Consider the following 26,038-nt stretch of genomic DNA (forward strand, 5'->3'; position numbering starts at 1 on the left):
AGGCTGAGACGTCACTCACAATGCCGAGCGAGATGTTGTGATACATTCATTCATTAATTTTCTACTACTTATCCTCACGAGGGTCGCGGGGGTGCTGGAGCCTATCCCAGCTGTTTTCGGGCGAGAGGCGGCATACACCCTGGACTGGTCACCAGCCAATCACAGGGCACATGTAGACAAACAACCATTCACACTCACATTCATACCTATGGACAATTTGGAGTCGACAATTAACCTAGCATGTTTTTGGAATGTGGGAGGAAACTGGAGTACCCACGCATGCACCAGGAGAACATGCAAACTCCACTCAGAGATGGCAGAGGGTGGAATTTAACTCGGGTCTCCTAGCTGTGAGACATGTACGTTAACCACTCGTCCACCATGCAGTGTCAAGTAAATGCTAATTTAAAAATCATGCATGACATCGTTCCGTTGCGTAGGCGTACTAAATGGTTATCCATGGTAGCCACATAAAAAGAGAGCACATACCAGTCAATCAGTGGGATTCAGCAGAAATATCCCCGTCCAAATTGTAAAAAAAAAAAAATGCAAATCCCCAATTGCCTCTGAATCCCATACAATCCACCAAAAGTTCCATTAAATCCCAGCAGCCGTGAGTCTCGCTGACGGGATTGCCTCCCAGTGAGGATTTTATCATTTAGCTCAATTGATGGCGACTTTGCTTACTGAGGAGCTGCTGAAAGTCACCATTAGACAGCTGTAATATATTCATTACAGCTGCAAATGGAATAAGAAGTGGCGCCGAAAAACAGCTCGAGTAAGCATCTGCAAACAAATTGTTTTCATGCAAATGTCCTATTTATCGATAGTCAAAAATTGGAGGTGTGCAACACTTGCACTAAGCGTGGATGACGTGGACTTTCACTGCTGCTCACTGCAGTGTTGGTACTCAGTGTTGGCTTATGGATGCAGATTTGTGACCTCATAGCATCAACCGTTCTTGTAGCTCATCCAAACTAGGTTAAGCATCTTCAAAGGCTTCCGAAAGGAGGCTATGGAAATGTCTTGCAGCGCGGCATTACAAACATGGAGCTAATGAAGCCCACTGAGCCCACATTGAGACATTTAGACAACGTGGTGCAACATCACCGCATGATCCGCTCACAGGATGGACTCACCGATTGATCGAAAAAAAAAAAAAAAATCCACTAACTTTTAAGCTCCGCCAGCTTCCTGGTGCTATCAAGAGTTGGGTTTATAGCCTTTAAATAAACACATGTAAGAGCGCCAGAGGTTTGCTTCACATGGCACCGTGATAAGACTTTTAATGGCGCTCCTGAAGAAGGAATACATTAGTGCCACTTTCAACATTCCCTCAGAGAGCAGTAAAGCAGGAAAGACGGCAGGATAAGACACTTATATGTCACACAAGCCCCCGGCCTGTAATCGCAACGTATCTACTCCCCAGTCTAAGCATTGAACAATAACTGTAACAGATACCTGACAAATTCAGGTGACACTCAGGGATTTATTTTAGCTCACTCCAAGGTCACAAATTCTGTGACATTTTATGTGAGACATTTTCAGGCACTAAATAAGCTAGCATAAAGCTAACTAAACAGAAAATGTCATTAAATACGGATAAGCTGTGGTTGTCAGCAAGTTTGGTTGACCAAGCAAAACATCTTTGCAGGGGTGCGTAATTGTCTCATGATTATGAAACTTTAAGGATATTTGTACTTTCTGCACTCTGTGGGTAAGCTAGCAGCTCCACCTCCACCCACTGAGACTGCTCACTCCGTTTACGCCGTTGTTCTATGGAACAAAGGCACCAAGATGCTGAAACAAATGTGAACCCTCTTGGAAGATGAGGAAAACAGGCACGCATGCACTTAGCAATATATGAAGGCATCGAGTATCAAGTTATGTGATTGATTGATTAATTAATTAATTAATTTTCAACCGCTTATATTCACAAGGGTCGCGGGGGGCGCTGGAGCCTATCCCAGCTGTCTTCAGGCGAGAGGCGGGGTACCAGCCAATCACAGGGCACATATCGTCAAACAACCATTCACACTCACATTCATACCTATGGACAATTTGGAGTCGCCAATTAATTAACCTAGCATGTTTTTGGAATGTGGGAGGAAACCGGAGTACCCGGAGAAAACCCACGCATGCACGGGGAGAACATGCAAACTCCACACAGAGATGGAATTGAACACGGGTCTCCTAGCTGTGAGGTCTGCGCGCTAACCACTCAACCACCGTGCAGCCCGGGGTTAACTCAGTAATGTATTGTCATCCCAGACGCCCATGACAGATTTTATTCTGAATGAGAAATCTTGTGGAAAAGTGGAAAAGAATTGTGGATGCTTTCCTAGAAAACTATGGTAATCTTGGAATCTATTCTTCTTAAAATTTCCGTCATCCCTAGTGGCCCATATCCCTTAAGTGCGTTTGTCAGGCTTCTTTATTTGCACATCTTAGAACATACGTACGTACCTGACAGGCTTGGTAAAGCAGCTGGTGCTCAAACTTCTTGATGCCGAGGATATTCTGGAACATCTCGTACAGCTGGTCCTTGCTCAGGATGAGCTCGGAGGCGGCGCTGGCCGTCATGCGCTGCTGGGCCTTGCGTGGATCCTCGTCCCCGCGGTAGATGGTGTCAAACTTGGCCATCCAGGAGCTGAGCACCGTCTCCTTGCTCAGGCCGTCGATCTCCGGCAGGCTGCGCACACGCTTCTCAATGTGCCTCTTGAACACTTCCCTGAAGTCGCTCGCCGAGAAGCCGCCGCTCTGGACCATTTTAGCCACGCGGTCGCTCTTTAGAAACACCTTTGTTGTGAGAAACGGGAGAAAAGAATGCAAAAAGGTTATCATCTAAAATTAGCGCCGCGTTTATTGGTAATACGCCTGCATTCGGTAGAATACCACATTTAGGCTGTACTTTATGCACAAAAAAGATGTCTTATGGCAGGGGTGCTCATTAAGTCGATCGCGAGCTACCGGTCGATCGCGGAGGTGGTACTGCTCGATCGCTGGTCGATGTCGATCGCGGCGTGACATTAAAAAAATATCATCCTAGCATCAATGCCGTCACTTGATTGATATACAGGGCAGCCATTCAGATGACAACTGAATGTTGCCCTTCGGGCGACCAATCAAATCAAACGACGTCTCTAAGTGCAGCAGAACTTACGATGTCAGCTTATCATCCATCCCCGTTACTTGATTGACATACAGAACAACCAGTCAGATGACAACTGAATTTTGACCTTTAGGTCACCACTCATGCGTAAACAACGATGCAAAGTGCTAAGCTAGTCGGCGAATTGCGAGATTTTAAGCCCTCGCTAAAGTTTATGGTCACTAAAATGAGTGAAGGAGCTGGACCAAGTAAAAAGGCAAAAACTGGACCAAGTAAAAAGGCAAAAAACATATCACTTTCATACGGATATGGAATATTATACGGATATTATGATACGGATATTATCCATGACTGATAAACATTTGGAAGTGTGCTTGAGGCTGGCTATCAGCAGCTACTGTCCGGACTATGCATCCCTGGCTGGTTCAATTCAGTGCAAGTCATCAAAGTAAACTCAGGTAACTACAAAAAATTTTAATAGTTAATTATGTGTGTTTTGCAATATTGGCTCATTTGGTTATGTAAGGTACATCAACATACATTGTACGTACAAATAATCCTCAATACATTTGAAAATAAATAGATGTTTTGCATTTTGTAGATCATTTTGACTCGGTCATTTTAAAAGTAGCTCGCATGCTGAAAAAGTGTGAGCACCCCTGTCTTATGGGATACAGTGTGTTTGTCTACAACAGTTCAAATGTGGTTATTCTAGATTTTCAATGAGATTACCCTTCATACCAGCGTGTTCATCAACACTGCTGCCAGCTAATGACAGCCTGACAGCGACGGACAAGATGACAGCATCAGAGGAACAATGAAGCCCACTGCTTCGTCACAAAGACATTTTGTTCTCAGCATCCAATGTGGCTAAAAAGCACTTGGCGCATATTTAAAAATGACTACTACCATATCACTTGTATCAGCAGAGTATAGAGCTGAGGGAGCCACCTGCTGCGGCCCAGCAAAGTGCACTATATTGGGATGCATGCTTTGGACAGCCGGTGTGCCGCTATGGAGGTCAGGAGAAGCGGAGTATAAAGTAGGAGCAGGGGCGTCACTAGGTTCTGAGGACAGGGGGGGCTTAGCCCCCTGGAGATGCACAGGATATGAATGAATGTACAGTAAACCTTGGATATATCGGATTCAATTGTTCCCACTGGTTTTGTCCGATATAAGCGAAATCCGTTATATGCGTATACCAGAAAATGTCAGTTTTACGCATATATCGGATTTATATCCGGTATATGCGTAAATCGGATTTTATCCGTTATAAAAAGGCACTTCCTTGACTATGTTTCCAATGTACCTGGACGCGCAGGCAACGCTGCAAACGCTGCAAATGACGTCGTATAGCGGCCTGTCACGATTCGGCGAATCGGAGCGCCACGATGCGGCCATCCGATATATGCGAGGGAAATTTAATGGAAATGCATTGGAATGGGACTGGAGATTTTGTCCGAAATAGGCGAAATCCGTTATAAAAAATCCGATACATGCAATGAATTTTTATTGGAAATGCATTACAGAAAAATCGGTTCTTTTTTATCTGTCCATTGTGAGCGAATTTCCGATATATCCGAGTCCGATATATCCGAGGTTTACTGTAGTAGACATTCAAAAAATAAAAATAAATAAAAATATCCAAATAAGGAACAAGAACCGGGATATAACTTTCCCACTTTTGAACAGATTTAGTAGAGATACTCAATTGTTTTAGGCCACCATTAAATGTACACAAGTACACACAATCAATACTGCAAAACCGCTGCTCAAGCTCTGCAACCATTCCGTCCAGTGGACAGTGATCAATTATATAATAATCATTATTATATTATTAATTATCCTATTATTATTACTATCATCATTCTTCTTCTTCTGATTATTACTCATCAGGCTTATTAGCCTGCTTTTGCCCTATTATATAACATTTGTCAGATAAAAAAAAATCAATAAAAAATATCAAATTATTTAGGGGGGCTTAAAAAATTTTAGGGGCCTGAAGTCCCCCTAAAATAGGCCTAATGACACCACTGAGTAGGAGGAGCTACCGTGTGCCGTGTAGGTAACTACATCAAATGTTATGTAAATGTCATCCATCACTGTTATCCAGGAGCAGCGCTTCAGTGCAGTGAGATGTTCAGGACCGGGAGGAGTCCTCTGGGAAGACTCGGGATATGTTGGAGAGACTATGTCTCTCAGTTTTCTTGGGGACGTCTGGTAAGAGCTGGACAAAGTAGCCAGGGAGAGGGAAGTCTGGGCTTTCCTGCTTAGGCTGCAGCCCTCTGAAGGACTGAATGACTTTAATTAATTATTGCATTAATGTTCTTGTATTCTTGGATATCATCGATACAGATCGGAAACAAAAACAGCATTATCACGCATCACTCGCCAGTAGTCGTTATGTGCGTGCTGTGTAGCGCTTTTACACCTCTCTTGCATTTTAGCCAACAATATTGTCAAGTTGTTCTTCTCTGTGTGTGTCTATCATTTTAATTATTCCCACAGCAGCAATTTCCCCAGCTTTCATTCGGATTTGTACCATTAATAGAAAGTTTAGTACATTGCTGGTGATAACATCACCTTTTCACTCTAACCTTGTCATGTATGAATGTATTACCCTCATTTACATCAGCATATTACATCAATGACGAGCTGTCACGTGTAGGTGACGTTGTAATTAACCTCCATAGCCATCTCCTGACTGTATAAGGATTTGTCAGTTTTCCCATTATGCCTTTACTTGTTTTTTTCTATAAAAAAATTGACCTTATAATATTGCCTACTATGGGTTATATCTCTATAGCGTGCATGGTAATAGCGAGTGGCTTCGTGATGCGGACAGAAGAGTGAGCTTGGAAAGACGGCTGTGTCAGCCACACGGGCTGACTCATAATCTGCACAGTGAGAAACCTCAGCCACCATTTTATCACTCAGCCGCATGAATTTCAGCATTTTGACGTGCAAACTGGAACAGTCTTTTTTTTTTTATATATATAATTTACCACCTGAAAACTGCACGGCTCAACTCTGAAGGAGCGCCGGCTACCAGGCGCAGGGGCGCCGCCAGGAATTCTGCACCCCCATGAAAAAAATAATAATATCGGGCCCCCCCTCGAGCAGCTGTTGTCATCTCATCTCTAGAACCTTAACTAACCCAAGCTTTACATAACTCCAACTGAACTCTGATGGCCTGCAAATGTACAGTATTGCTTTTGATTGTTCAATACTACCCGTGTCTGCGCACAATGTAGTATAGAAATACTTTGTTTTTAAATTAAAATCACAAAAATATTATTTGAAATAATAAGTCGTCCAACTAAATAATACATGCTAAACATTTGCCTGCGCTGATTAAATGTTGGTCTAAAAAGGAGTACGATAGAGGCTAACACAACCTACTAACACTCTGCTAGGTTATTTCATTGTGGAGACAAAGCTAACAGGTTAATTTCCACGATACACATACGGGTCACATACGTATGTACGCCCTTTTCGGTTTCCTCGCTTCCCTCACCTTTCTCTCTGTCTCCGTTTTTGACTCATAGGTCTTTATTTTACCATTTTACCAGCATTGTTTCACTCTGGAGTAGTGGACCAAACCATTTCATGTAGCTATGGGGATGGTCAGTCAATATGGAAGATGACTTTTGGTCACTGTAAATATTTAATGATTACTATCAAATACAAGATTATGTTTTAATCATCTTCTGACCATATTTAAATATATATATACATATATATATAATTTTTTTATTTTTTTGTATTTATATATATATATATTTTTTTTTTTTTAATTATTTTTTTTTATGTATTTATTTATTTTTTTATATGGTCCGAAGAGGATTAAAACATAATCTTGTATTTGGTAGTAATCAATAAATATTTACAGCTACCAAAAGTCAAAAGTCATCTATATATATATATCACAAGCAGACAGCAAAATCCGTCCATTTTCATCTTATCCCAGGTTTGGTTGCAGGGACAGCAGCCCAAGCAGAAAAACCCAGACCTCCTTCTCCTGGGTTACGTGGTCCAGCTCCTCCCAGCAGATCCCACCACGTTCCCAGAACAATTGAGAGACATAGTCTCTCCAACGTGTCTTGGGTCTTTCCCAAGGCCTCCTACCGGTCAGACATGACCCTGAACACCTCCCCAGAGAGGCGTTCGGGAGGCATCCTGGATGACAATACTTCTCACCTCTAAGGAAGACCCCAGGCAGCCTACATGAGAAAAGTCATGGTACTCGTGATTTCGCCTCAGTTCCCTCTTCACCACAACAGACCGATGCAGAGTCCTCATCACTGCAGACGCCGCACACATAGTAAACTTCGCTTCCCTTTACGGCGCCAGTGACCAGGCGTGCTTAAAATTGCTTCAGCCGGCCATATTTTTTTTTTGCACTCCCGTCATCAGCAGAAAGGTACAAAACCATGCATTGAGTCGTAGATGAATTCAGCAAGTCATCCAGCCTCTGCTCTGAGGAATAATGCTTCTGATTGAGTGTGCTCCGCCGTGATTATGGTGTGCTGGTACCTCATAGTAGCTCTGCACAGCGTTGATGAATGCTTCATCCGCCACAATTTGCGTGTCTCCATTTAGGAAGGCCTGGAAGCGGTCCTTAGTCTGCTGAAGCTGCTGCTTGGTTATCTGTGGAGGCAAGGGCAAACAAGGCAACATTAAAACCAGATTAGACAGCACTGGAAAAAATATAAATAATAAGCACAAGTTGGTTTAAACAATGCTATCCAGCCCGGGCTCCACTTGGGGGGGTATGCTAAGCACTCCCAGGCCAGCTGGGAGATGTAGTCCACCCCTGCATCCTCATTTGGGCTGACATGTTCTCCCAGTTTGCAATTTTAAGGACATGAGCTGTTCTGGGTGCACAAAACAAACCAAGAGGCATCTCTCGGCGCAAAAGTCGGAGAAGCTCAATGACAAATCCCAGAGCTAAGTCCAGTCCATCTGAGCTGATTGGATCCGCAGTCTTACTCTTTCAACCGCACCCTGGCCTCAGGTGCGAGCATGTATAGCGAAGACTGGCTGTTAAATGGAGAGCTTAGCTTTATGGCTTTGCTCTCGTCGTTACCCGCCACTAGTGATGTAAAGCCTGCAGCCGTACAGCCGCGCTTCCCAGCAGCAGTCAATCTTAGCTTTTCTTTGTATTTTACATCCCTTATGAATAAATGTTGCTGACTTCCTTATTATGCGCTAACTAAACCTCTCACCTTTCGGTGAGCACTGTGGATATTATAGTTCACAGTCCAAAAAAAAAAAAAACAGCAGCAACGCCTCCAAGTTGAAGACAAGGCACACTGAAAACAGATGAAAGCTCAGCAGCATTTATTTATTGTTACAAAGTCTACTGCACAAAGGAAATGTCCTTGTGGGGTCTGGAGAGGAAATTCTTTATTAAAGTTTTGCTCTGCTGAGCATCTTTCCTATGGTGAACACAGTAGCGGTGTAGTGGTGTAGTGGTGTAGCGGTACGCCATACTCACAGTTCGGTAACAACCTCGCTTTTAAGCTCACAGTTTGCTTTCATTTGGGTCCATTCATTCATTCAGCAATTTTCTATTTTATTCTCACGAGGGTCGCGGGCATGCTGGAGCCTATCCCAGCTGTCTTCGGGCGGTACACCCTGGACTGGTGGCCAGCCAATCACAGGGCACATAGATATGCGAGATATGAACATACATGTCTTTCTCTCTGTGTGTGTGCATTCTAAAGATATAAAAATAGCTAAAATAAGGCAGGCTATTCATTCATTCATTCATTCATTTTCTACCTCTTATCCTCACGATGGTCGCGGGGGGTTGCTGGAGCCTATACCAGCTGTCTTCGGGTGAGAGGCGAGGTACACCCTGGACTGGTGGCCAGCCAATCACAGGGCACATATAGACGACCATTCACACTCACATTCATATCTATGGACAATTTGGAGTTGCTAATTAACCTAGCATGTTTTTGGAATGTGGGAGGAAACCGGAGTACCCGGAACATGCAAACTCCACAGAGAGCTGCCCAAGGGTGGAATTGAACTCGGGTCTCCTAGCTGTGAGGTCTGCGCGCTAACCACTCGACCGCCGTGCAGCCACACATATAATCATATACAAATATATCATGTTAACCCACGCATGCACGGGGAGAACATGCAAACTCCACACAGAGATGGCCGAGGGTGGGATTGAACTCGGGTCTCCTAGCTGTGAGGCATACATTTGGGTCCAGTTAGGAACAAAATGCAAAACAGATAACTGCTTAGCTTTTAGGTAAACAGCTTTACATTTAAAACAATAATTAACAATATTTTTTTCCAATAAGTACAATTGTGATGAATTGTATTGACATTACTTCCTAAGGGAAAAATTGCTTTCATTTTTGTATGTTTTGGTTTTCATCTGAACTTTTCTAACGAATTCATCACCAAAACAAAGGCACCACTGCATTACGGTGATGTCAACACAATACACGAGATTGGTGATACAAAATTTTAAACAATCATTTTTATGAAAGTGGTGGCACGGTGGGCGAGTGGTTCGCGCACAGACCTCACAGCTAGGAGACCAGGGTTCAATTCCATCCTCCCAAACATGCTCCAAGTTGTCCATAGGTATGAATGTGAGTGTGAATGGTTGTTTGCCTCTCGCCCGAAGACAGCTGGGATAGGCTCCAGCACCCCCGCGACCCTTGTGAGGAAAAGCGGTAGAAATTAATGAATTTTCAAAATTTTCAAAAGTAAAAGTAAAGTAAAGCCAATATATTGACTTAAGTGCGCCAGTCCCAGTTTGTAGGCCCGTTCCTCATCTCTACTCAACAATGGCGGCACACTGCTTTCGTATTATTCTCTTGTGTTTTGTCCAGTTACATATCTCACCAAGAAGTGTTTCCTAACGGGAGACTTTAACAAATAAAAAGATGTTTGGTCAAGACTCCCGCTAGCCAAAGTGTATTTGCTTCAGTTCCTGGCTCTTCCATGTTAAACTCAGTACACCCCTGCACAGAACTGAATGTTCCGTCCCAGAAAATCCAATTATGGCTACTTCCACAGTCACACCACTAGAAGTGGTGCTGGTGGCCCCAAAGCCAGTAAAAGGAGCTGTGCATATTGGACATTAGAAGAACAATGCCCCATAGGAATGCTCATTTTGCATCAGCTTGTTGCATAATTGAGTCGGTAATATACTTAGCATATAATATTAAGTGCGACCAAATGAATACAGACACTTAACTTTCGACTCCTTTGCTTCAATATGGAGATATTTTATACGCATATAAAGAAGCTCATTTAAATATTATGCCTCAGCGACATCTTCTCCCCTTTGTCTCACCTCTCTCAGGTCGAAATGTCCTTGAATTGATTTAACACATGCTAACAGAGTCAGTGACCTGAAAGTCAATAGAGCGACCATCTCCCTGTGACAAATGTTGTCTACACTTCAAGCTGTTGTGTATATCATACGAACACAAGGGCCGCCTGCCAATGGACGTGGGCGTGTGCGTCGCCTGCAAGTGACAGACTTTGGTGTGGGAGGGAGACGGAAAAGCATTCCATACCGTGTGCCTGTGAGGCAATCTCGATAACATCTGCGTGCCTGTCGCACTCGCCCAACCCCCCCTCCTGCCAGGTGAGAATAAATGAGGAATATAACGTAACGTTTCTCTGTCATCGCCAAAGCAGGGGTGCGCGTTCCGTCCATCGAGAGCTACCAGTTGATGGCAAAGGTTGATGTTTATGTTGTTGTTGTCGGTGGTGAATATCAATTTTAATCGTAATTAAATGCCTATATGACAACTGTCATTTTCATTCATTCATTCATTTTCTACCGCTTTTCCTCACGAGGGTCGCGGGGGGTGCTGGAGCCTATCCCAGCTGTCTTCGGGCGAGAGGCGGGGTACACCCTGGACTGGTCGCCAGCCAATCACAGGGCACATATAGACAAACAACCATTCACACTCACATTCATAACTGTCATTTTATTTTATTTAATTAACATTTGTAGAGGCTTGCAAATATAAAAATATAAAAAAATAAAAAAATTAAAAAATTAAAAAATAAAAAAAATAAAAATATAAAAATATAAAAATATAAAAATATAAAAATATAAAAATATAAAAATATAAAAATATAAAAATATAAAAATATAAAAATATAAAAATATAAAAATATAAAAATATAAAAATATAAAAATATAAAAATATAAAAATATAAAAATATAAAAATATAAAAATATAAAAATATAAAAATATAAAAATATAAAAATATAAAAATATAAAAATATAAAATAAATAAAATAATAAAATATTAAAATATAAAAATATAAAAATATTTTTTATGGCTTGGCTTGGTGTTTTCGACTAAAGAAATCGTGTTTCCTTTCGCTGTCTTTGTATTTGTAAAATGTACCCAATTGCTTAAAACTTTGTAATATGTTGCCTCGACTTCGGATGCATAAGCCCACTGGTCTGCGAGTCCCACAGAGGTTGTCCTATGACACGGTACGCCGGAAAATCTGGCAAATTAATACAAACGACAAAGGGGGAACTAGTTGGCAAATACAATACATTATTTTATTTTACAAGAAATTTAAAGACAGTAATTTGATTAAATACTAAAGATAAAAAGGCTAGACATGCAGCTGTGCTCTGTGGCTGCCTGTGATGCGTTTGGGTGAGTGCCGGCTGTAGGACTTTTGCCCTTTCAACTGTAACAGGAACTAAATCACCAAATCCACCCGATTACATATGTATCTGTAATGCCATTCAACCATCCGTCCGTCCTGACGCATTCCCAGGCCAGTTGAGAGACATAGTCTTTCCAACATGTCCTGGGTCTTCCATGAGGCCTCCTACCGGTCCGACATGCCCTGAACAATTCCCCAGGAAAGGAACTTCCCAGATTACAGTGTCTCTCATGTTATCGCTAAGGAAGACTCCAGCCACTGTTCAGGGAAAACCATCCATCTCGGCCATCTTGGCCATAAGTGAGGGGAAGAACAAATGTAGATCCACCAATAAATTGAGAGCTTTGCCTTTCAGCTCAGCTCCCTCGTGAACACAAAGGAACGCTGCAAAGCCCGCATCACCACAAACACTGCACTAAACCGTCGATCGGGAGTTCCATTCTTCCCTCTCTCGTAAACATGACGTCGAGGTACTTAAACCACTCCACAGGATATCATCCCCGACCTGGAGATGGCTCTCCATCCTATGCCAAAAGCGAACGTCCTCATTAAATATGTTGTGTTTCTTTGGGTGGTGACATATTTATCGGGGGGCTCGTTTTATCCTTGATTATGCTCACCGAGTGTTTTGAGTGGTTTGGACGGGGCAGGCAGCCAATGCTGATTTCGCCACTGAGCAGTTTTCAATGTCTAATTTCAATTCACTTTGCAGATTCTGCTAGATTTCCTTCTCTTTTATGCGCTGCCACCGGAATTGGCTGACTCGTGTTTGGGAGACATAACGGAGATTCAAGTAAAAAAGTTAACTATAAAGAACAAAATTGTTGTATGCATAGTGACTCACGTGTTGCTTCGCCGATTCAATGAAATGACGTTTTTCCCCGCCATGCAAATCGTTGTGATTTCAGGGATTGAGTACAGTCCATTCTTAGCAGCGTGGGGAGCAAATATCCCTTGGAAAAATATGGAATTTTCTAATGTAATCATTAGTTTGGCCCCGACTGTGGTTTGTCCTGCGACAGACTATTAATCTCTTCATCAGCGTTATCTACATCCCGTGCACACGAGTCGGACACGGCTGATTGGAGAACTGTACTGATTAGTGATCATATTGATGGGTGAGCGGAAAGTGCCTGCATTTTCATCTGTTTCCACATTCCCGAGACATATTTTTCCTACTTGGCGCTTATTGATTCTCCCTCTATGGCTCTTATCAAGATTGCAGCACAGCCCAGTGATTCATTTGCTTGCAGTGAAGTAAACATTAATCACCCCTCGCATATCAATAGAGGAGCCAGGCAAGGGCATTATGCACGGGAACTTTATTACTGTTCAAAACTCTTTGACTTCAAGGCTTAACTAGATTCCTTATGCAATCAGTTGAGTCACTGTGACCTAATTAGGAATATTTAGCCAAATTTACATTTACGCTATCATATTCTTGTTAGCTTTAGTGTTTTGCGGTGTTACATTGCAAAGAATTGCATCCCCCATAGCTTTCTACGTGCACGGCATCGCTCTGACAGGTGAATTAATGATCCAAATGAATAAAAATATACTGCAGCCGGGCTTGCTTCAGTGTGCTGAATCACACTTCCTCCTCTTGCATTGAAAGTTGGTGTGAAATTGTTGCTGTTTCCCAAATTAAATAGCTACGTTATAGATGTGCAGTACATAAAGTGAGTGTCATTTATTTGTGCAGGTACAAACTGAAATAGAGCAATTTAATTAAACTGTAAAATAAATGGAGGTCCTGCAAGATATAGCAGCACCAAAGGGCAAGGATAATAAATCTTCATAGAAAACTATAAAAAAAAATACACCAAAGCAAGTGGCTGGAAAGCTACATAAATACAATGAAGATAAAACTTAATAAACTTCAAAGTTATGATATGCGCTCACCAGCCACAACATGTGGTATGCCGACAAAATGTAATGAGATCAAGACTGTTTCGCGGGGAAAGCATCTGTCTTTGCAAAGAAAATAAAAATGAAACCTACATTTATTATTGTTGATGGAGTTTGGGTGGATTACCGCTTCCCAGATGCCTCACGATATAAAAATGAGCGGCTACTACGTGGAAATACTTGGTCACGTCCTGTGTTATGCCTCGCAATCTGAATTGGGCTTCGATTGGGTGGTGTGTCGATCATGAACGAACGGGTCAAAAGAACTACTTCTTTTTTGTGAACGGAATGAACGAGAATGAACAAACGCAATGAAATGAACGAATCTTTTTACTGAATTAACCGAAATGATACGGTTCACTGAAATGAACAGTGTTGCCCACCACTAGCTTCAATATGTTGCCAAAAGTCGCTAGCTGCCTTGTTAGCATTGACTGGCGCCGCATCACCAAATGTAGAGATATGATTGACGAAGGGGACAGGAGTGGAGGATAAGCGGTACAAAGCGTTGAAACTTTTTTTAAATGATAAACTCTGATGACTATGTGATTAAAATTAAATGATTAAATGATTAAATGATTAAATACACTCCTGCATTGAACAACAAGCAACAACAGTCACATGATATGGAAACGAAGATTGTGGAAAAGTGTGACCTTCCACAATGAAATAATAACATTAACAACATTAATAAGTTTTTTTTGTTATGACTTTTCTTGTCAACTAATAACTACACTATTATTATATGGACTGTTTTGACTTGGCTTTTTTTCTCTTTTCAATACATATACTTCAAAATAATGCATTTTAGAGCCATATTTATAATGTTGTTAGACTGTCAAAGCACTATATTTTTGCCCAAGGTTATCATACCATGGATCTGAGTAGATAATGTAGGTGTACTTAATGAAGTGGGCAGTGAGTGTATGTCAGCCTAAAGACGAGATGTCGATTAGGATAACATTTCTTAATACGCACAGAAAATTGTTTGGCCACAAACCAGCTGGCTTTCTTGCTTTTCAACAACACAAAGCACATTTCATGTCACATTTGAGCAAACAGCACGAGTACATGACAGCTGCACAAAGTCAAACAACAAACAAAAAAAAAAAGCCTCTGTGATCATAAATACTACAAAAACACAAAGACAGGTGCTCAGGCTATTCACCCCAGAGCAGACACATCCATATGCGTTTGCACCAAAATACACAAATGCAGCATTGTGTGAGTAAACGCCGCTTGTGGAGGTCAGCAAACAGCCAGGTGTGTGCACCGCAGACGCACACCATGCACGGTGCTGTCATACTATACTAGTATTCTGATGCACACAGGGGGAACACGGTGTTCGCCGCCAGCTTAAGCCCCTTCTCGTAACAGACATCCATTATCACACCACCACCCACTCCCTCACAGCGCCCACTCCGCTCGGCCCGCTCCTCATTCATGCAGTTACTGAGCAGAAAATCAGCCCTGACACGACGATGACATAAATGGCACGGACATGTGAACTTCCATGCTTTGCAGGCTGTAATCAGCGGGGCCCGTTGGAAAAGGTCGCGGCAAAACGCGGCAGTCAAAACCACCGATCTATTAGCGAAAAGAAGCAACAGAACGATAACAGTAGAGATGCACAGTAGATCATTTAGATTGATTTGTACTTGGTGCACACCTGTAAGAAGGACCGGTGTAAGGAGGACTGGAACCAATTAGGATCGGACCGAGTGTACATGTTGATTTGTCCTAATGAAATATCATGACATTCCACCTGCTGTGGACCAGCAAAGTCCACTCCACTGGTCATTTAGTGACTTTATGGACTAATGATAGGCCACCTTCAAACACAAAACAGCATCATGATTTATTATTTATGATTTCATTATTTTGTGCTTAGCGCGCAGGCATCACAGCGAGAAAACCCGAGTTCAATTCCACCTTCGGCCATCTCTGTGTGGAGTTTGCATACTCTCCCCGTGCATGCGTGGGTTTTCTCCGAGGACTTCGGTTTCCTCCCACAATCCGTGACACATGTAACCCAGAAGAGTTTGCAGCGCTTCGCATTTCCCGAATTTGACCCCTGCGCCCGAGTTTGACACATGTGATATAGAGTTTGCTGAATAGTTTGGTAAAGTTTTGAGAGAGTTGTGTGTCATCTGCGTTGCATTGGATGTTAATGGAGTGTTTTATTTTAAATTAGATTTACAAAGGAAACATACAAAGGCTGAAGAGCACAGGTCTTGGAATGGAACCCTGTGGGATGCCATTAATGACCTTCACATGTCTGGATTCTTTATTACTAATGGACACAAAGAGCAGGCGTTAAAATGATATATTTGTTTATGCTTATATGTTTGGCTGCACTGCGGTTGAGTGGTTAGCTTGCAGACCTCACAGCTAGGAGACCCGAGTTCAATTCCACCCTTGGCCATCTCTCTGTGGAGTTTGCATGTTCCGGGTACTCCGGTTTCCTCCCATATTCCAAAAACATGCTAGGTTAATTGGCGACTCCAAATTGTCCATAGGTATGAATGTGAGTGTGAATGGTTGTTTGTCTATATGTGCCCTGTGATTGGCTGGCCACCAGTCCAGTGTGTACTCCCACCTCTCGCCCGAAGACAGCTGGGATAGGTTCCAGCACCCTTGTGAGGATAAGCGGTAGAAAATGATGGCCGAGGTCGCAATTGAACTCGGGTCTCCTAGCTGTGTGGCCTACGCGCTAACCACTCATCCACCGTGCATCCACTGTTAAGATTGAAAAAGTCTATGTGTGCACCCCGCTAAATCTGGACTGACAGTCATTCAGCAGGGTGTCACTTTTTGACAACATAGGAAAGGAAAAACTCCGAGCCAGGGTTTGCACCTGACAGGACGCCTGACGGTGCCCCGGGCGCCTCTTTGCCTTCTCCCGGCATCGGCCAAAGAGCAGAGGACTGCGGTAATGATCCCTGCACAGCTCCGACAGCTCTATCTTCTGCCTTTTAATGTGTGTGGAGAGGGGGGGGTCTCCACAGCCCCTGTCACGGCCGGGTTATTTCCCACTAAAGCAATGTTTCATGCAACATAACAGCATAGAAATGGCTAAAGGGAACATTTGGCCGCTCATGATAACAACCTACAAAACATCTTATGTTATTAAACAGGCGCATTAATAATGATTTCCGACCAATAGAAAGAATCATTTAGAGAAAGATGTTTGATGACCCAAACATCTTACTTTCAAATTCACTTCATCTGATGGTAAATTCCATTTCATTTACTGACTCCAGTTTTTATGAGTCACTCACTAAATTAAATCAAGAACTCGGTTCACCCAGGTCAAGTGTCACAGCATGCTTGCCCAAAAAAAAAAGACCTCACACGGACACTCTGGTCGATTTATATGCACTAAGCAAACACCTTTGGTTGGCCCTTGGCAGCGATATATGGACAAGACCCCAAGGTACTTATACGCCTCCATTTGGGGCAGAACGGGAAATACAGTAAACCTCGGATATATCGGACTCGGATATATCGGAAATTCGCTCACAACGGACAGATAAAAAAGAACCGATTTTTCTGTAATGCATTTCCAATAAAAATTCATTGCATATATCGGATTTTTTATAACGGATTTCGCCTATTTTGGACAAAATCTCCAGTCCCGTTCCAATGCATTTCCATTAAATTTCCCTTGCATATATCGGATCGCCGAATCGTGACAGGCCGCTATACGACGTCATTTGCAGCGTTTGCAGCGTTGCCTGCGCGTCCAGGTACATTGGAAACATAGTCAAGGAAGTGCCTTTTTATAACGGATAAAATCCAATTTACGCATATGTATACCGGATATAAATCCGATATATGCGTAAAACGGACATTTTCCGGTATACGCATATAACGGATTTCGCTTATATCGGACAAAACCAGTGGGAACAATTGAATCCGATATATCCGAGGTTTACTGTAATACCACTTTATATTTGGTGTTTTAACATGTAAGAGGTTTGAGGTAACAGAACAAGTGCTACAATTGAACGTGAATAAAATAATGTATAGAAAGAGGGATCTATCCCCCCCCCCCGTTTAATTCTTTTGTGTTTACACAACCCACTTCATGCCAGATGTTGCCATGAGGAGACAGCATGATCTCATCCCCTACACTGTTCCATATCCTATATGACGACTGTTATAGACTGAAAACACCGGATTACATTTTGTATAGCAATTTATAGAGGAAGATTGACAGGGGCCATGAAGATTAATCAGTGGGGACGGCCAAACCGGGGGCTAGCACTAACTAACCCTAAGCTCCTTTTAAGCTTTATGGATTTGCTCCATCAGGAAACAATGCTCCTCTACTCATCAGGCGCGTCAAGGTGGGGTCGGGAAAATAAAACATTGCAGTAGACGTTTAGCACTGGGCTACACAAATTAAATTGCAGCTTTCGAATGGCAGACGGGCGCACGTGCGCTCTGCTGGGACATCAAGGTTTAATTAACACATGCGCAACGGAAATAGAAATCAACCGGTGCAGGGCGAATGAACGTCACAATGTGAGATGTGGCGTTCGAGCACAGATGCACCCAGGCGGCGTGTGAAGGATAAAGAGAGAAAGCTCAAATCCTAAATTGTCCTGCAAAAACTCCTCGGGGTGACATTTTCATTTCGATTGCCGCGTTTCTCCTAACGACAGTCGCCTGGTGTGTTATTCACTTCATCGGCTCCTGCTGCTTTATCATCTGAATAATAAACACGTGGCTAAATCCTGGCGGTTGGGAGCAAAACCAACAGGAAAATATGTATTTAGACATGAAATACTTGCACTCAGAGGTTATCTTCTAACGTGTGTTGACTTACGCCTACGCACACTGGCGGCGAGGGTCTATTTTGTGCTGCTTTTAAGCTGTCACTCAACCCACATCCATCCATCCCCAGCACATATGAACGATCTTCGCCACTAATGACACAAAAATCATGCGAAACCTACTTTGATCCCGACGGAAAAGCCGCTTTTATTGTGAAAAGATGTGCTTATTCAAGGCACGACTCTATTTAAAGCGCTTACCTAATAATGCAAATTATTCTACATGAGCTCCCCTTTAGTGTCATGCTGTCATGTGACTGTTTTCATACACACCGTCAGTCACTTTTACCTCTCTGGGCTCCTTCTACGTCTTTAAATTCAATCTTGCTCTTTTCTTTAGGAGCGGGGATAAAAACCTGTACGTATCGGTGGATTGGCTTGCCCCATAAAAAATACAAGCAGCCCCTCGTGTTACGACGATTTGTGGTTACGACACACTCCCATGAATTGTTAATACTGCACAAAAAAGACAAAGAGAAGTAGTTCTTTGCACGTGGCGGAAGACGGGACATTTGTTCTTTGTAACTTATTTCCTTATTCTCATGCCATCGGGGAGTCTCTTCTGATCGCAGTACGTCAAAGAAATTTGGCATCTCCACGGCGGATTTCTGGGTTGTCACGCACGATGACATTCTGCAGACTGAGGCACCGACATCGTACGTTAAATGAAGCGGCCTGGACACACTCACGCACATGCACGAATGCTATACACAGACCCCTCCCCATTCCACGCCTTCACATGAAATATGGCTGGGAGCATGCACTGGAAGGCCTCTACTTCCTTTTCCCTCTCCCCTGGTGCAAGTCTTTGAGTTCTTATGTTGTAAAGTGTGCTGTATTTGCCCTCACACTGTATTTCTTTTGATTATTATTATTATTATTGTTATTAATGTACTTTATATGTCCTTCATGTGTTGTATGTACAGTCACTGAGTTGGGTAAACACTACAATTCAACAACGGTGTCCAAACTACGGCCCGTGGGCCTAGTCCAAAAGTCTAAAAAATATAATAGTTATAATAAAATAACTCATTTCCTGGATTTCACATAGCCAACGTAGGCTAATAATTTGGCGGTCTATATACAGTAAAGTCTCGTTATATCGATATTGTCGGGAGTCTGAAAAAATATCGATATAACCGGACTGTCGATATATCCGATCCTGCGCCAAACTGCATTAAAAGTGGGCAATAATGCACTCGACATTGTTCTATAGTATAGAACAATGTCGAGCAGCTTATATCAATCTTTGCTTAAGGATTTCAATACCAAAAAAGAACACGGCGAACGGCTGCTTCCAGTCAACTTTATTTTTCACACTTCCACCACCAGAGCGCAGCACACACACCGATTCCCGCACTTCCTGGTTCACAGGTCATGCTCAACCGGCTCCACATAGCTGGCCAAACACATGCCTGCAACAGAAGAACCAGCTGCGTTCGTGGTTTCTCTCGTGTGTATAGAATAAAAAGATATCTGAATACAACACAATTAAATACATGTATTTGTACGCTTGTGTCTTCGTTGGAATAGGGGTGTATGCTATGTCAGTTGGTTTTCTGTTGCAGGCATGTGTTTGGCCAGCTATGTGGGGCGGGTTGAGCATGACCTGTGAACCAGGAAGTGCGGGAATCGGTGTGTGTGCTGCGCTCTGGTGGTGGAAGTGTGAAAAATAAAGTTGACTGGAAGCAGCCGTTCGCCGTGTTCTTTTTTGGTATTGAAATCCTTCAGCAAAGATTGATTTAAGCTGCTTTTGTATCGATATAAGCAGACCAAATTGGCTGGCGGGAGATGAAAAGGGCATCGTAGTAACCGGATTATCATAATAACCGGGTATCTACTAACGGAACTAATTATATCATAAAAGACTAGAAATTTGCCGGGAAATGAAAATAGTATCGTAATAAGCAGTAATTCGTTATAACCGATATCGATATAACGAGACTTTACTGTATAGTTGTTCATATGCTTGTCCTTGCTTCCTAGTAAGTAGATTGGGATCTTGAGGTATGCTAATGTCCCATGGAATGTCACCCATGATGCCTTTCTGTTGTGTGACTTTTAAAGCATATTTTTCACAGAAAACTCTCCATTTCACCACATTTTACAGCCTCTAGTACAAATTTCCTTTACCCCTACCTTTCCTAAAAGTCATTATTTTTACAAATAAATATAAAAGTACAGCAAGGTTTTGCCAAAAGATTGCATTCTCACTGAACGGCTGCCATGTTTGATGCGTCAGGACGCAAAGAGCTCACTTACGCTTATATTGTTTGAGAAATAATCCTGTTATGAACATAATTAACAATTCCCCTAGGTAATTCATAACCCTCACAAGAACATGTTGCAATTTGAGGTACAGTACATTTCCAGGCAATTAATATTCTATAATAATTTCAATCACACTCACTGTCGTGGACAATTGCATTAACTTTGCCTCATTCAGGTGACATACCATTTTATTTCCTGCACCTCAATTAGAGCTCCAGTCTTTCATCCATTCGTTTCAATGCCACGCCTACCTTGATTAATACTCTGTATGCCTTCAGATAAAGCAAACAAAGGTCTCAGCAAAGATGCATCAATTATAACTTCAACGCACTTATGAGAGTAATACTCTGGCCCTGGATTTAATTTAATGTGTCTCATCTCTTTATCTGATGTGTCAAAAGACAGACCTGTTTATTTTATTTTGGGCTTTTTTTTTTTGTTTCATGCTCAGCACCAGTGAGGCAACCTTCACCCAAGTAGCACTTCACATTCATGTCACAGAGCCTCCCTCTGGAGAGGCTGGATGCTATTAGAAAGTGCTGAGCCAAGAGCCACTCTATAAGGAGCTGATTGGCTCAGGCTAACTTACAAGAATAACAAATCATACTGGGGGTACAGAAACAAGCGTGAACCCCACATAAAATAGCTTATTTCTTAGCAATCCATACTGTATATTGAATTATACATCATTCATAATGATGCAAAGAACTCACACCGCATGGTTGACTGCCGCCTAATACTACTCAAAGATAAGCATATTTAAGCCAATTATTGGTGTTTGTGTGGCCAAAATTAAGATTATTCTAGCATAAGAATGGCTAAATAAACTATAATGCAAATATAAGGCATTCAGAAGACATGTTTTACATTTAAAGGCCAAGGCCCGGTACATGCATTCAAGTTGCAAGGTTTAGTTGTGTGTAAGAACTGTGTTTTTACATATTTACAATGAACATGTACATAAGTATTACTTCTATATAAGCATATAGTAAGTGCATCAAAGTGTAGGCTTGGGTGTCTGTGTCAGTGTATCCATATTCAAGACCAACATCACTTATAAAAAGTGGATCTGGCAACACGGGTGTGTGTGTATGTGACTCTATTTCTTATTTATGTCTTATATGTCACATTTTCTATTATTATGTTTACTATATTAGTATATAATGTGACTATAGGGGTGTTATTTTATGTCTAGAAGGCTCTAATAATGTGGAAAATCAGCATTTAGAAGGTCGTAAACAGGTTTTCTAAGCTCTAATTATTAAAATAATCAATATATATATAAGGAATCTTCTGCGGATATTCAACTGTAACCAATTAACCGCAATAAATGAGGGACGACTGTATTCCTAAAATCCACAGTTGGTGCACAAAGTTAATAAGTTAGTGAAACGTATACGAGTAGCCATCTCAAACAATGTACTGTATGACTGAGGACCGCAGCTTCACTGTCTCCTTACCCAGCATCCAACTTGTCCACTTCAACAAAGCAAAGACAAGTCAGAAGGCAATGGAGGCCCACGTGAGAAGAAAATGCCATCAGTCAACAAGGTGATGTGGTCTCTGACACCATGAATGACCTGCCATCTCCTCTGGGACACCTTTAACATCAATTCACAAGTGTGCTGCCATCGCTTCAATGAGCGTCACCTACAAACCATGCGATCTCCATCACCTGGGAGGTTTAAACACCCGTGCAGAGCCTAAGCAGCAAAGACACCTCATCCCAGGTTCTGGATGAAAGGCAAAACAAAGCAACATCTAGTGCGCAAGTCATGGTTTTTTTCAATATAATCTACCATGTTTGCTCAGCTAAAGATAGCAATGCTTACTTTTTACTAACACTGAGTTATAGAAAAGATGCAACACATTAGAAACACCATTGCTGTGCTTTCCACACTGCAAACCGCCATCATTATCTTTGTAAAAGTGGAATTTTATATCCAGATATCATAGTGGTTAATGCAATGGCATTTTATGTTGCTGGTGCATTAAACTGGAATAAAACCGGAAAACACCAAGGGATCTACTTGGAAAGAAATTACATAGAAATGTCTTTCTTTCTAATGACCATTATGTGGTTTTCGAGGTCGGACAACAGAGTGAAATTTTCATTACAGTTATGACTTGGTTGTGCAGGTCTACAAAATGAGTGTGGGGTACAAGAGTTATTTCAAATGACCATTATGTGGTTTTCGAGGTCGCACCACAGTGGGAAATTTGCATTTCCGTTATGACTTGGTTGTGGATGTGTGCAAAAGAAGTGTTGCACGTAAACATCCATAGTGCGGGTATAAGAATTATTTCTAATGACCGTTATGTGGTTTTTCGAGGTCGGACAACAATGTGAAATTTTCATTACAGTTATGACTTGGTTGTGCAGGTCTACAAAATGAGTGTGGGGTACAAGAGTTATTTCAAATGACCATTATGTGGTTTTCGAGGTCGCACAACAGTGGGAAATTTGCATTTCCGTTATGACTTGGTTGTGAATGTGTGCAAAAGAAGTGTTGCACGTAAACATCCGTAGTGTGGGGTATAAGAATTATTTCTAATGACCGGTATGTGGTTTTTCGAGGTCGGACAACAGTGTGAAATTTTCATTACAGTTATGACTTGGTTGTGCAGGTCTACAAAATAAGTGTGGGATACAAGAATGATTTCAAATGACCATTATGTGGTTTTCGAGGTCGCACAACAGTGGGAAATTTGCATTTCCGTTATGACTTGGTTGTGAATGTGTGCAAAAGAAGTGTTGCACGTAAACATCCGTAGTGTGGGGTATAAGAATTATTTCTAATGACCGGTATGTGGTTTTTCGAGGTCGGACAAAAGTGTGAAATTTTCATTAAGTTATGACTTAGTTGTGCAGGTCTACAAAATGAGTGTGGGGTACAAGAGTTATTTCAAATGACCATTATGTGGTTTTCGAGGTCGCACAACAGTGGGAAATTTGCATTTCCGTTATGACTTGGTTGTGAATGTGTGCAAAAGAAGTGTTGCACGTAAACATCCATAGTGCGGGTATAAGAATTATTTCTAATGACCGTTATGTGGTTTTTCGAGGTCGGACAACAATGTGAAATTTTCATTACAGTTATGACTTGGTTGTGCAGGTCTACAAAATAAGTGTGGGGTACAAGAATGATTTCAAATGACCATTATATGGTTTTCGAGGTCGTACAACAGTGGGAAATTTGCATTTCCGTTATGACTTGGTTGTGAATGTGTGCAAAAGAAGTGTTGCACGTAAACATCCGTAGTGTGGGGTATAAGAATTATTTCTAATGACCGTTATGTGGTTTTTCGAGGTCGGACAACTGTGGGAAATTACATTACAGTTATAACTTGGTTGTGCAGGTGTATATAAGAAATGTTGCATGCAAGCATACACAGTGTTGGGTAAAATAATTCTTTCAAATTACTATTATGTGGCTATGTGGTTTTCGAGGTCGAACAACAGTCGGCTATTTGCATCACTGTTATCGTTTGGTTGCGCTGTGGTAACTAATACCATTATGTTACCTAATGCTGTGTCCGGTCTGTGTACATGTGTACAGTTATTTTAATAGAAATAGAATTAATGCATATTGCTGCAGAGACGTTGAAGTTTTCGACCAAAGCAGGTCCATCTCTGTCATGCATTCGTCTCTTGTGGTTGATTGGATGGATTCTCAAAAACAAATTAAGAAAGCCCTTAGTGTAGTAAGGCATAGCTGGGATTGTATATATGCGATCATAGCTAGTCCTGTCATGTTGCATTCAAATGTAATGTAAAACCTACAAGGCACAAACACTTATTATGAGGCATCTCGTGTCCGGTAATGAGCAATATTTGTTTTCATTGTTGCAGACATATTGTCCAATTCGACAGGGTTTGTGGATGTTAATGGATAAAAAAAAAAAAACATGAATGAAACCATGTGGACACCATTTTTATCTATCAATATACTCTAAAATTTCCTCCCAATATTAAATTAGTTTAAGTGTGTAGACAATTAAGCCTTGCATGCAAGCATGCAACCCCAGATAAAATATCAACATCAGAGATATAGACGTTCAATATTTCCATTGTCCTTCAAAAGGAAGCTCGGTTACCCCCCGTTTTTGTGTCGCCCTTTCACAAGGTTACAGCACCACGTCGAAGACGCAGCAGTGGGGCTGACGTACTTTGAACCCCCGCCTGTTTCTCTGTGATAGTCCATCACTGGCTGCCGCCTGTGTGCCAGAGCCTCTAATAACGGATTACCATGGAGCCGCTCCATATGTTTCCCTTTGGCTTTAAGTCGTCTTTTTTATTTTTTCATTAAAAACTGCTTCATCGTGTTTCTGTGACTAATCCGTAGTAGCTAATATAGGAAATGTGCTTAATAATAATATTAATTATTAATAATAGTGTTTCTCAAAGAGTGGGGCGGGCCCCCCTGTGGAGCCGTGCGAGAGGCAGGGAGTACTTTCAAAGTGCAGACCTGCCAACATGTAAGAATTTATCATACTCAACATACAATTTGACTTTTGTAGTGAACATGCGTGTATGCCTCATAGATCTTTAATTGCATTTTACTGGTTTCAGTTTGTACAGAATAGATATTCTAAATTTATCAGTAGTATTTCTAATCAGGGCTGCACGGCGGTTGAGTGGTTAGACCTCACAGCGAGGAGACCCGAGTTCAATCCCACCCTCGGCCATTTCTGTGTGGAGTTTGCATGTTCTCCCCGTGCATGCGTGGGTTTTCTCCGGGTACTCCGGTTTCCTCCCACATTCCAAAAACATGCTAGGTTAATTAGCGACTCCAAATTGTCCATAGGTATGAATGTGAGTGTGATTGGTTGTTTGTCTATATGTGCCCTGTGATTGGCTAGCTGGCGACCAGTCCAGGGTGTACCTTGTCTTTTGCACGAAGACAGCTGGGATAGGCTCCAGCAACCCCCCCATTAATATTTCTAATCAGGGGGACGTGAAAATATGTGTGTCCCCTGCAGGGGACATGACAGAAACAACTGAGAATGACTGGTTTAAGACTATATATAGTATACTATAGTATAACTCATAGTATATAAGGCTACATACTATAAGTTGGCGAATTTTGCAAAGCAATTGCACTGAAATAACACAAAACACTGGAATTGTTAAAATTCTCTTTCACATGAACGCACCTTATACCTTATAGGGAATATATTTGCTGAAATGTGGACAAAGTGAAATTCTACAGACAGACGTTG

General features: G+C 41.8%; 1 protein-coding gene across 10 annotated transcripts in view; it reads right to left on the minus strand.

Annotated features, from left to right (window-relative positions):
* cadpsb (Ca2+-dependent activator protein for secretion b) overlaps window positions 1-26,038 on the minus strand; it is an 84,009-nt gene that overhangs the window by 56,336 nt on the left and 1,635 nt on the right. For all 10 annotated transcript variants that reach the window (XM_058091568.1, XM_058091560.1, XM_058091552.1 and 7 more), the window contains exons 2-3: window positions 7,649-7,762; window positions 2,467-2,799 (exon numbers count right to left, since the gene is read on the minus strand). In XM_058091568.1, the coding sequence (XP_057947551.1) occupies window positions 2,467-2,799; window positions 7,649-7,762 (447 nt within the window). The remainder of the gene's footprint in view (window positions 1-2,466; window positions 2,800-7,648; window positions 7,763-26,038) is intronic.

Source organism: Doryrhamphus excisus, chromosome 1 (genome assembly GCF_030265055.1).
Source record: "Doryrhamphus excisus isolate RoL2022-K1 chromosome 1, RoL_Dexc_1.0, whole genome shotgun sequence".
Classification (NCBI taxonomy): domain Eukaryota; kingdom Metazoa; phylum Chordata; class Actinopteri; order Syngnathiformes; family Syngnathidae; genus Doryrhamphus; species Doryrhamphus excisus.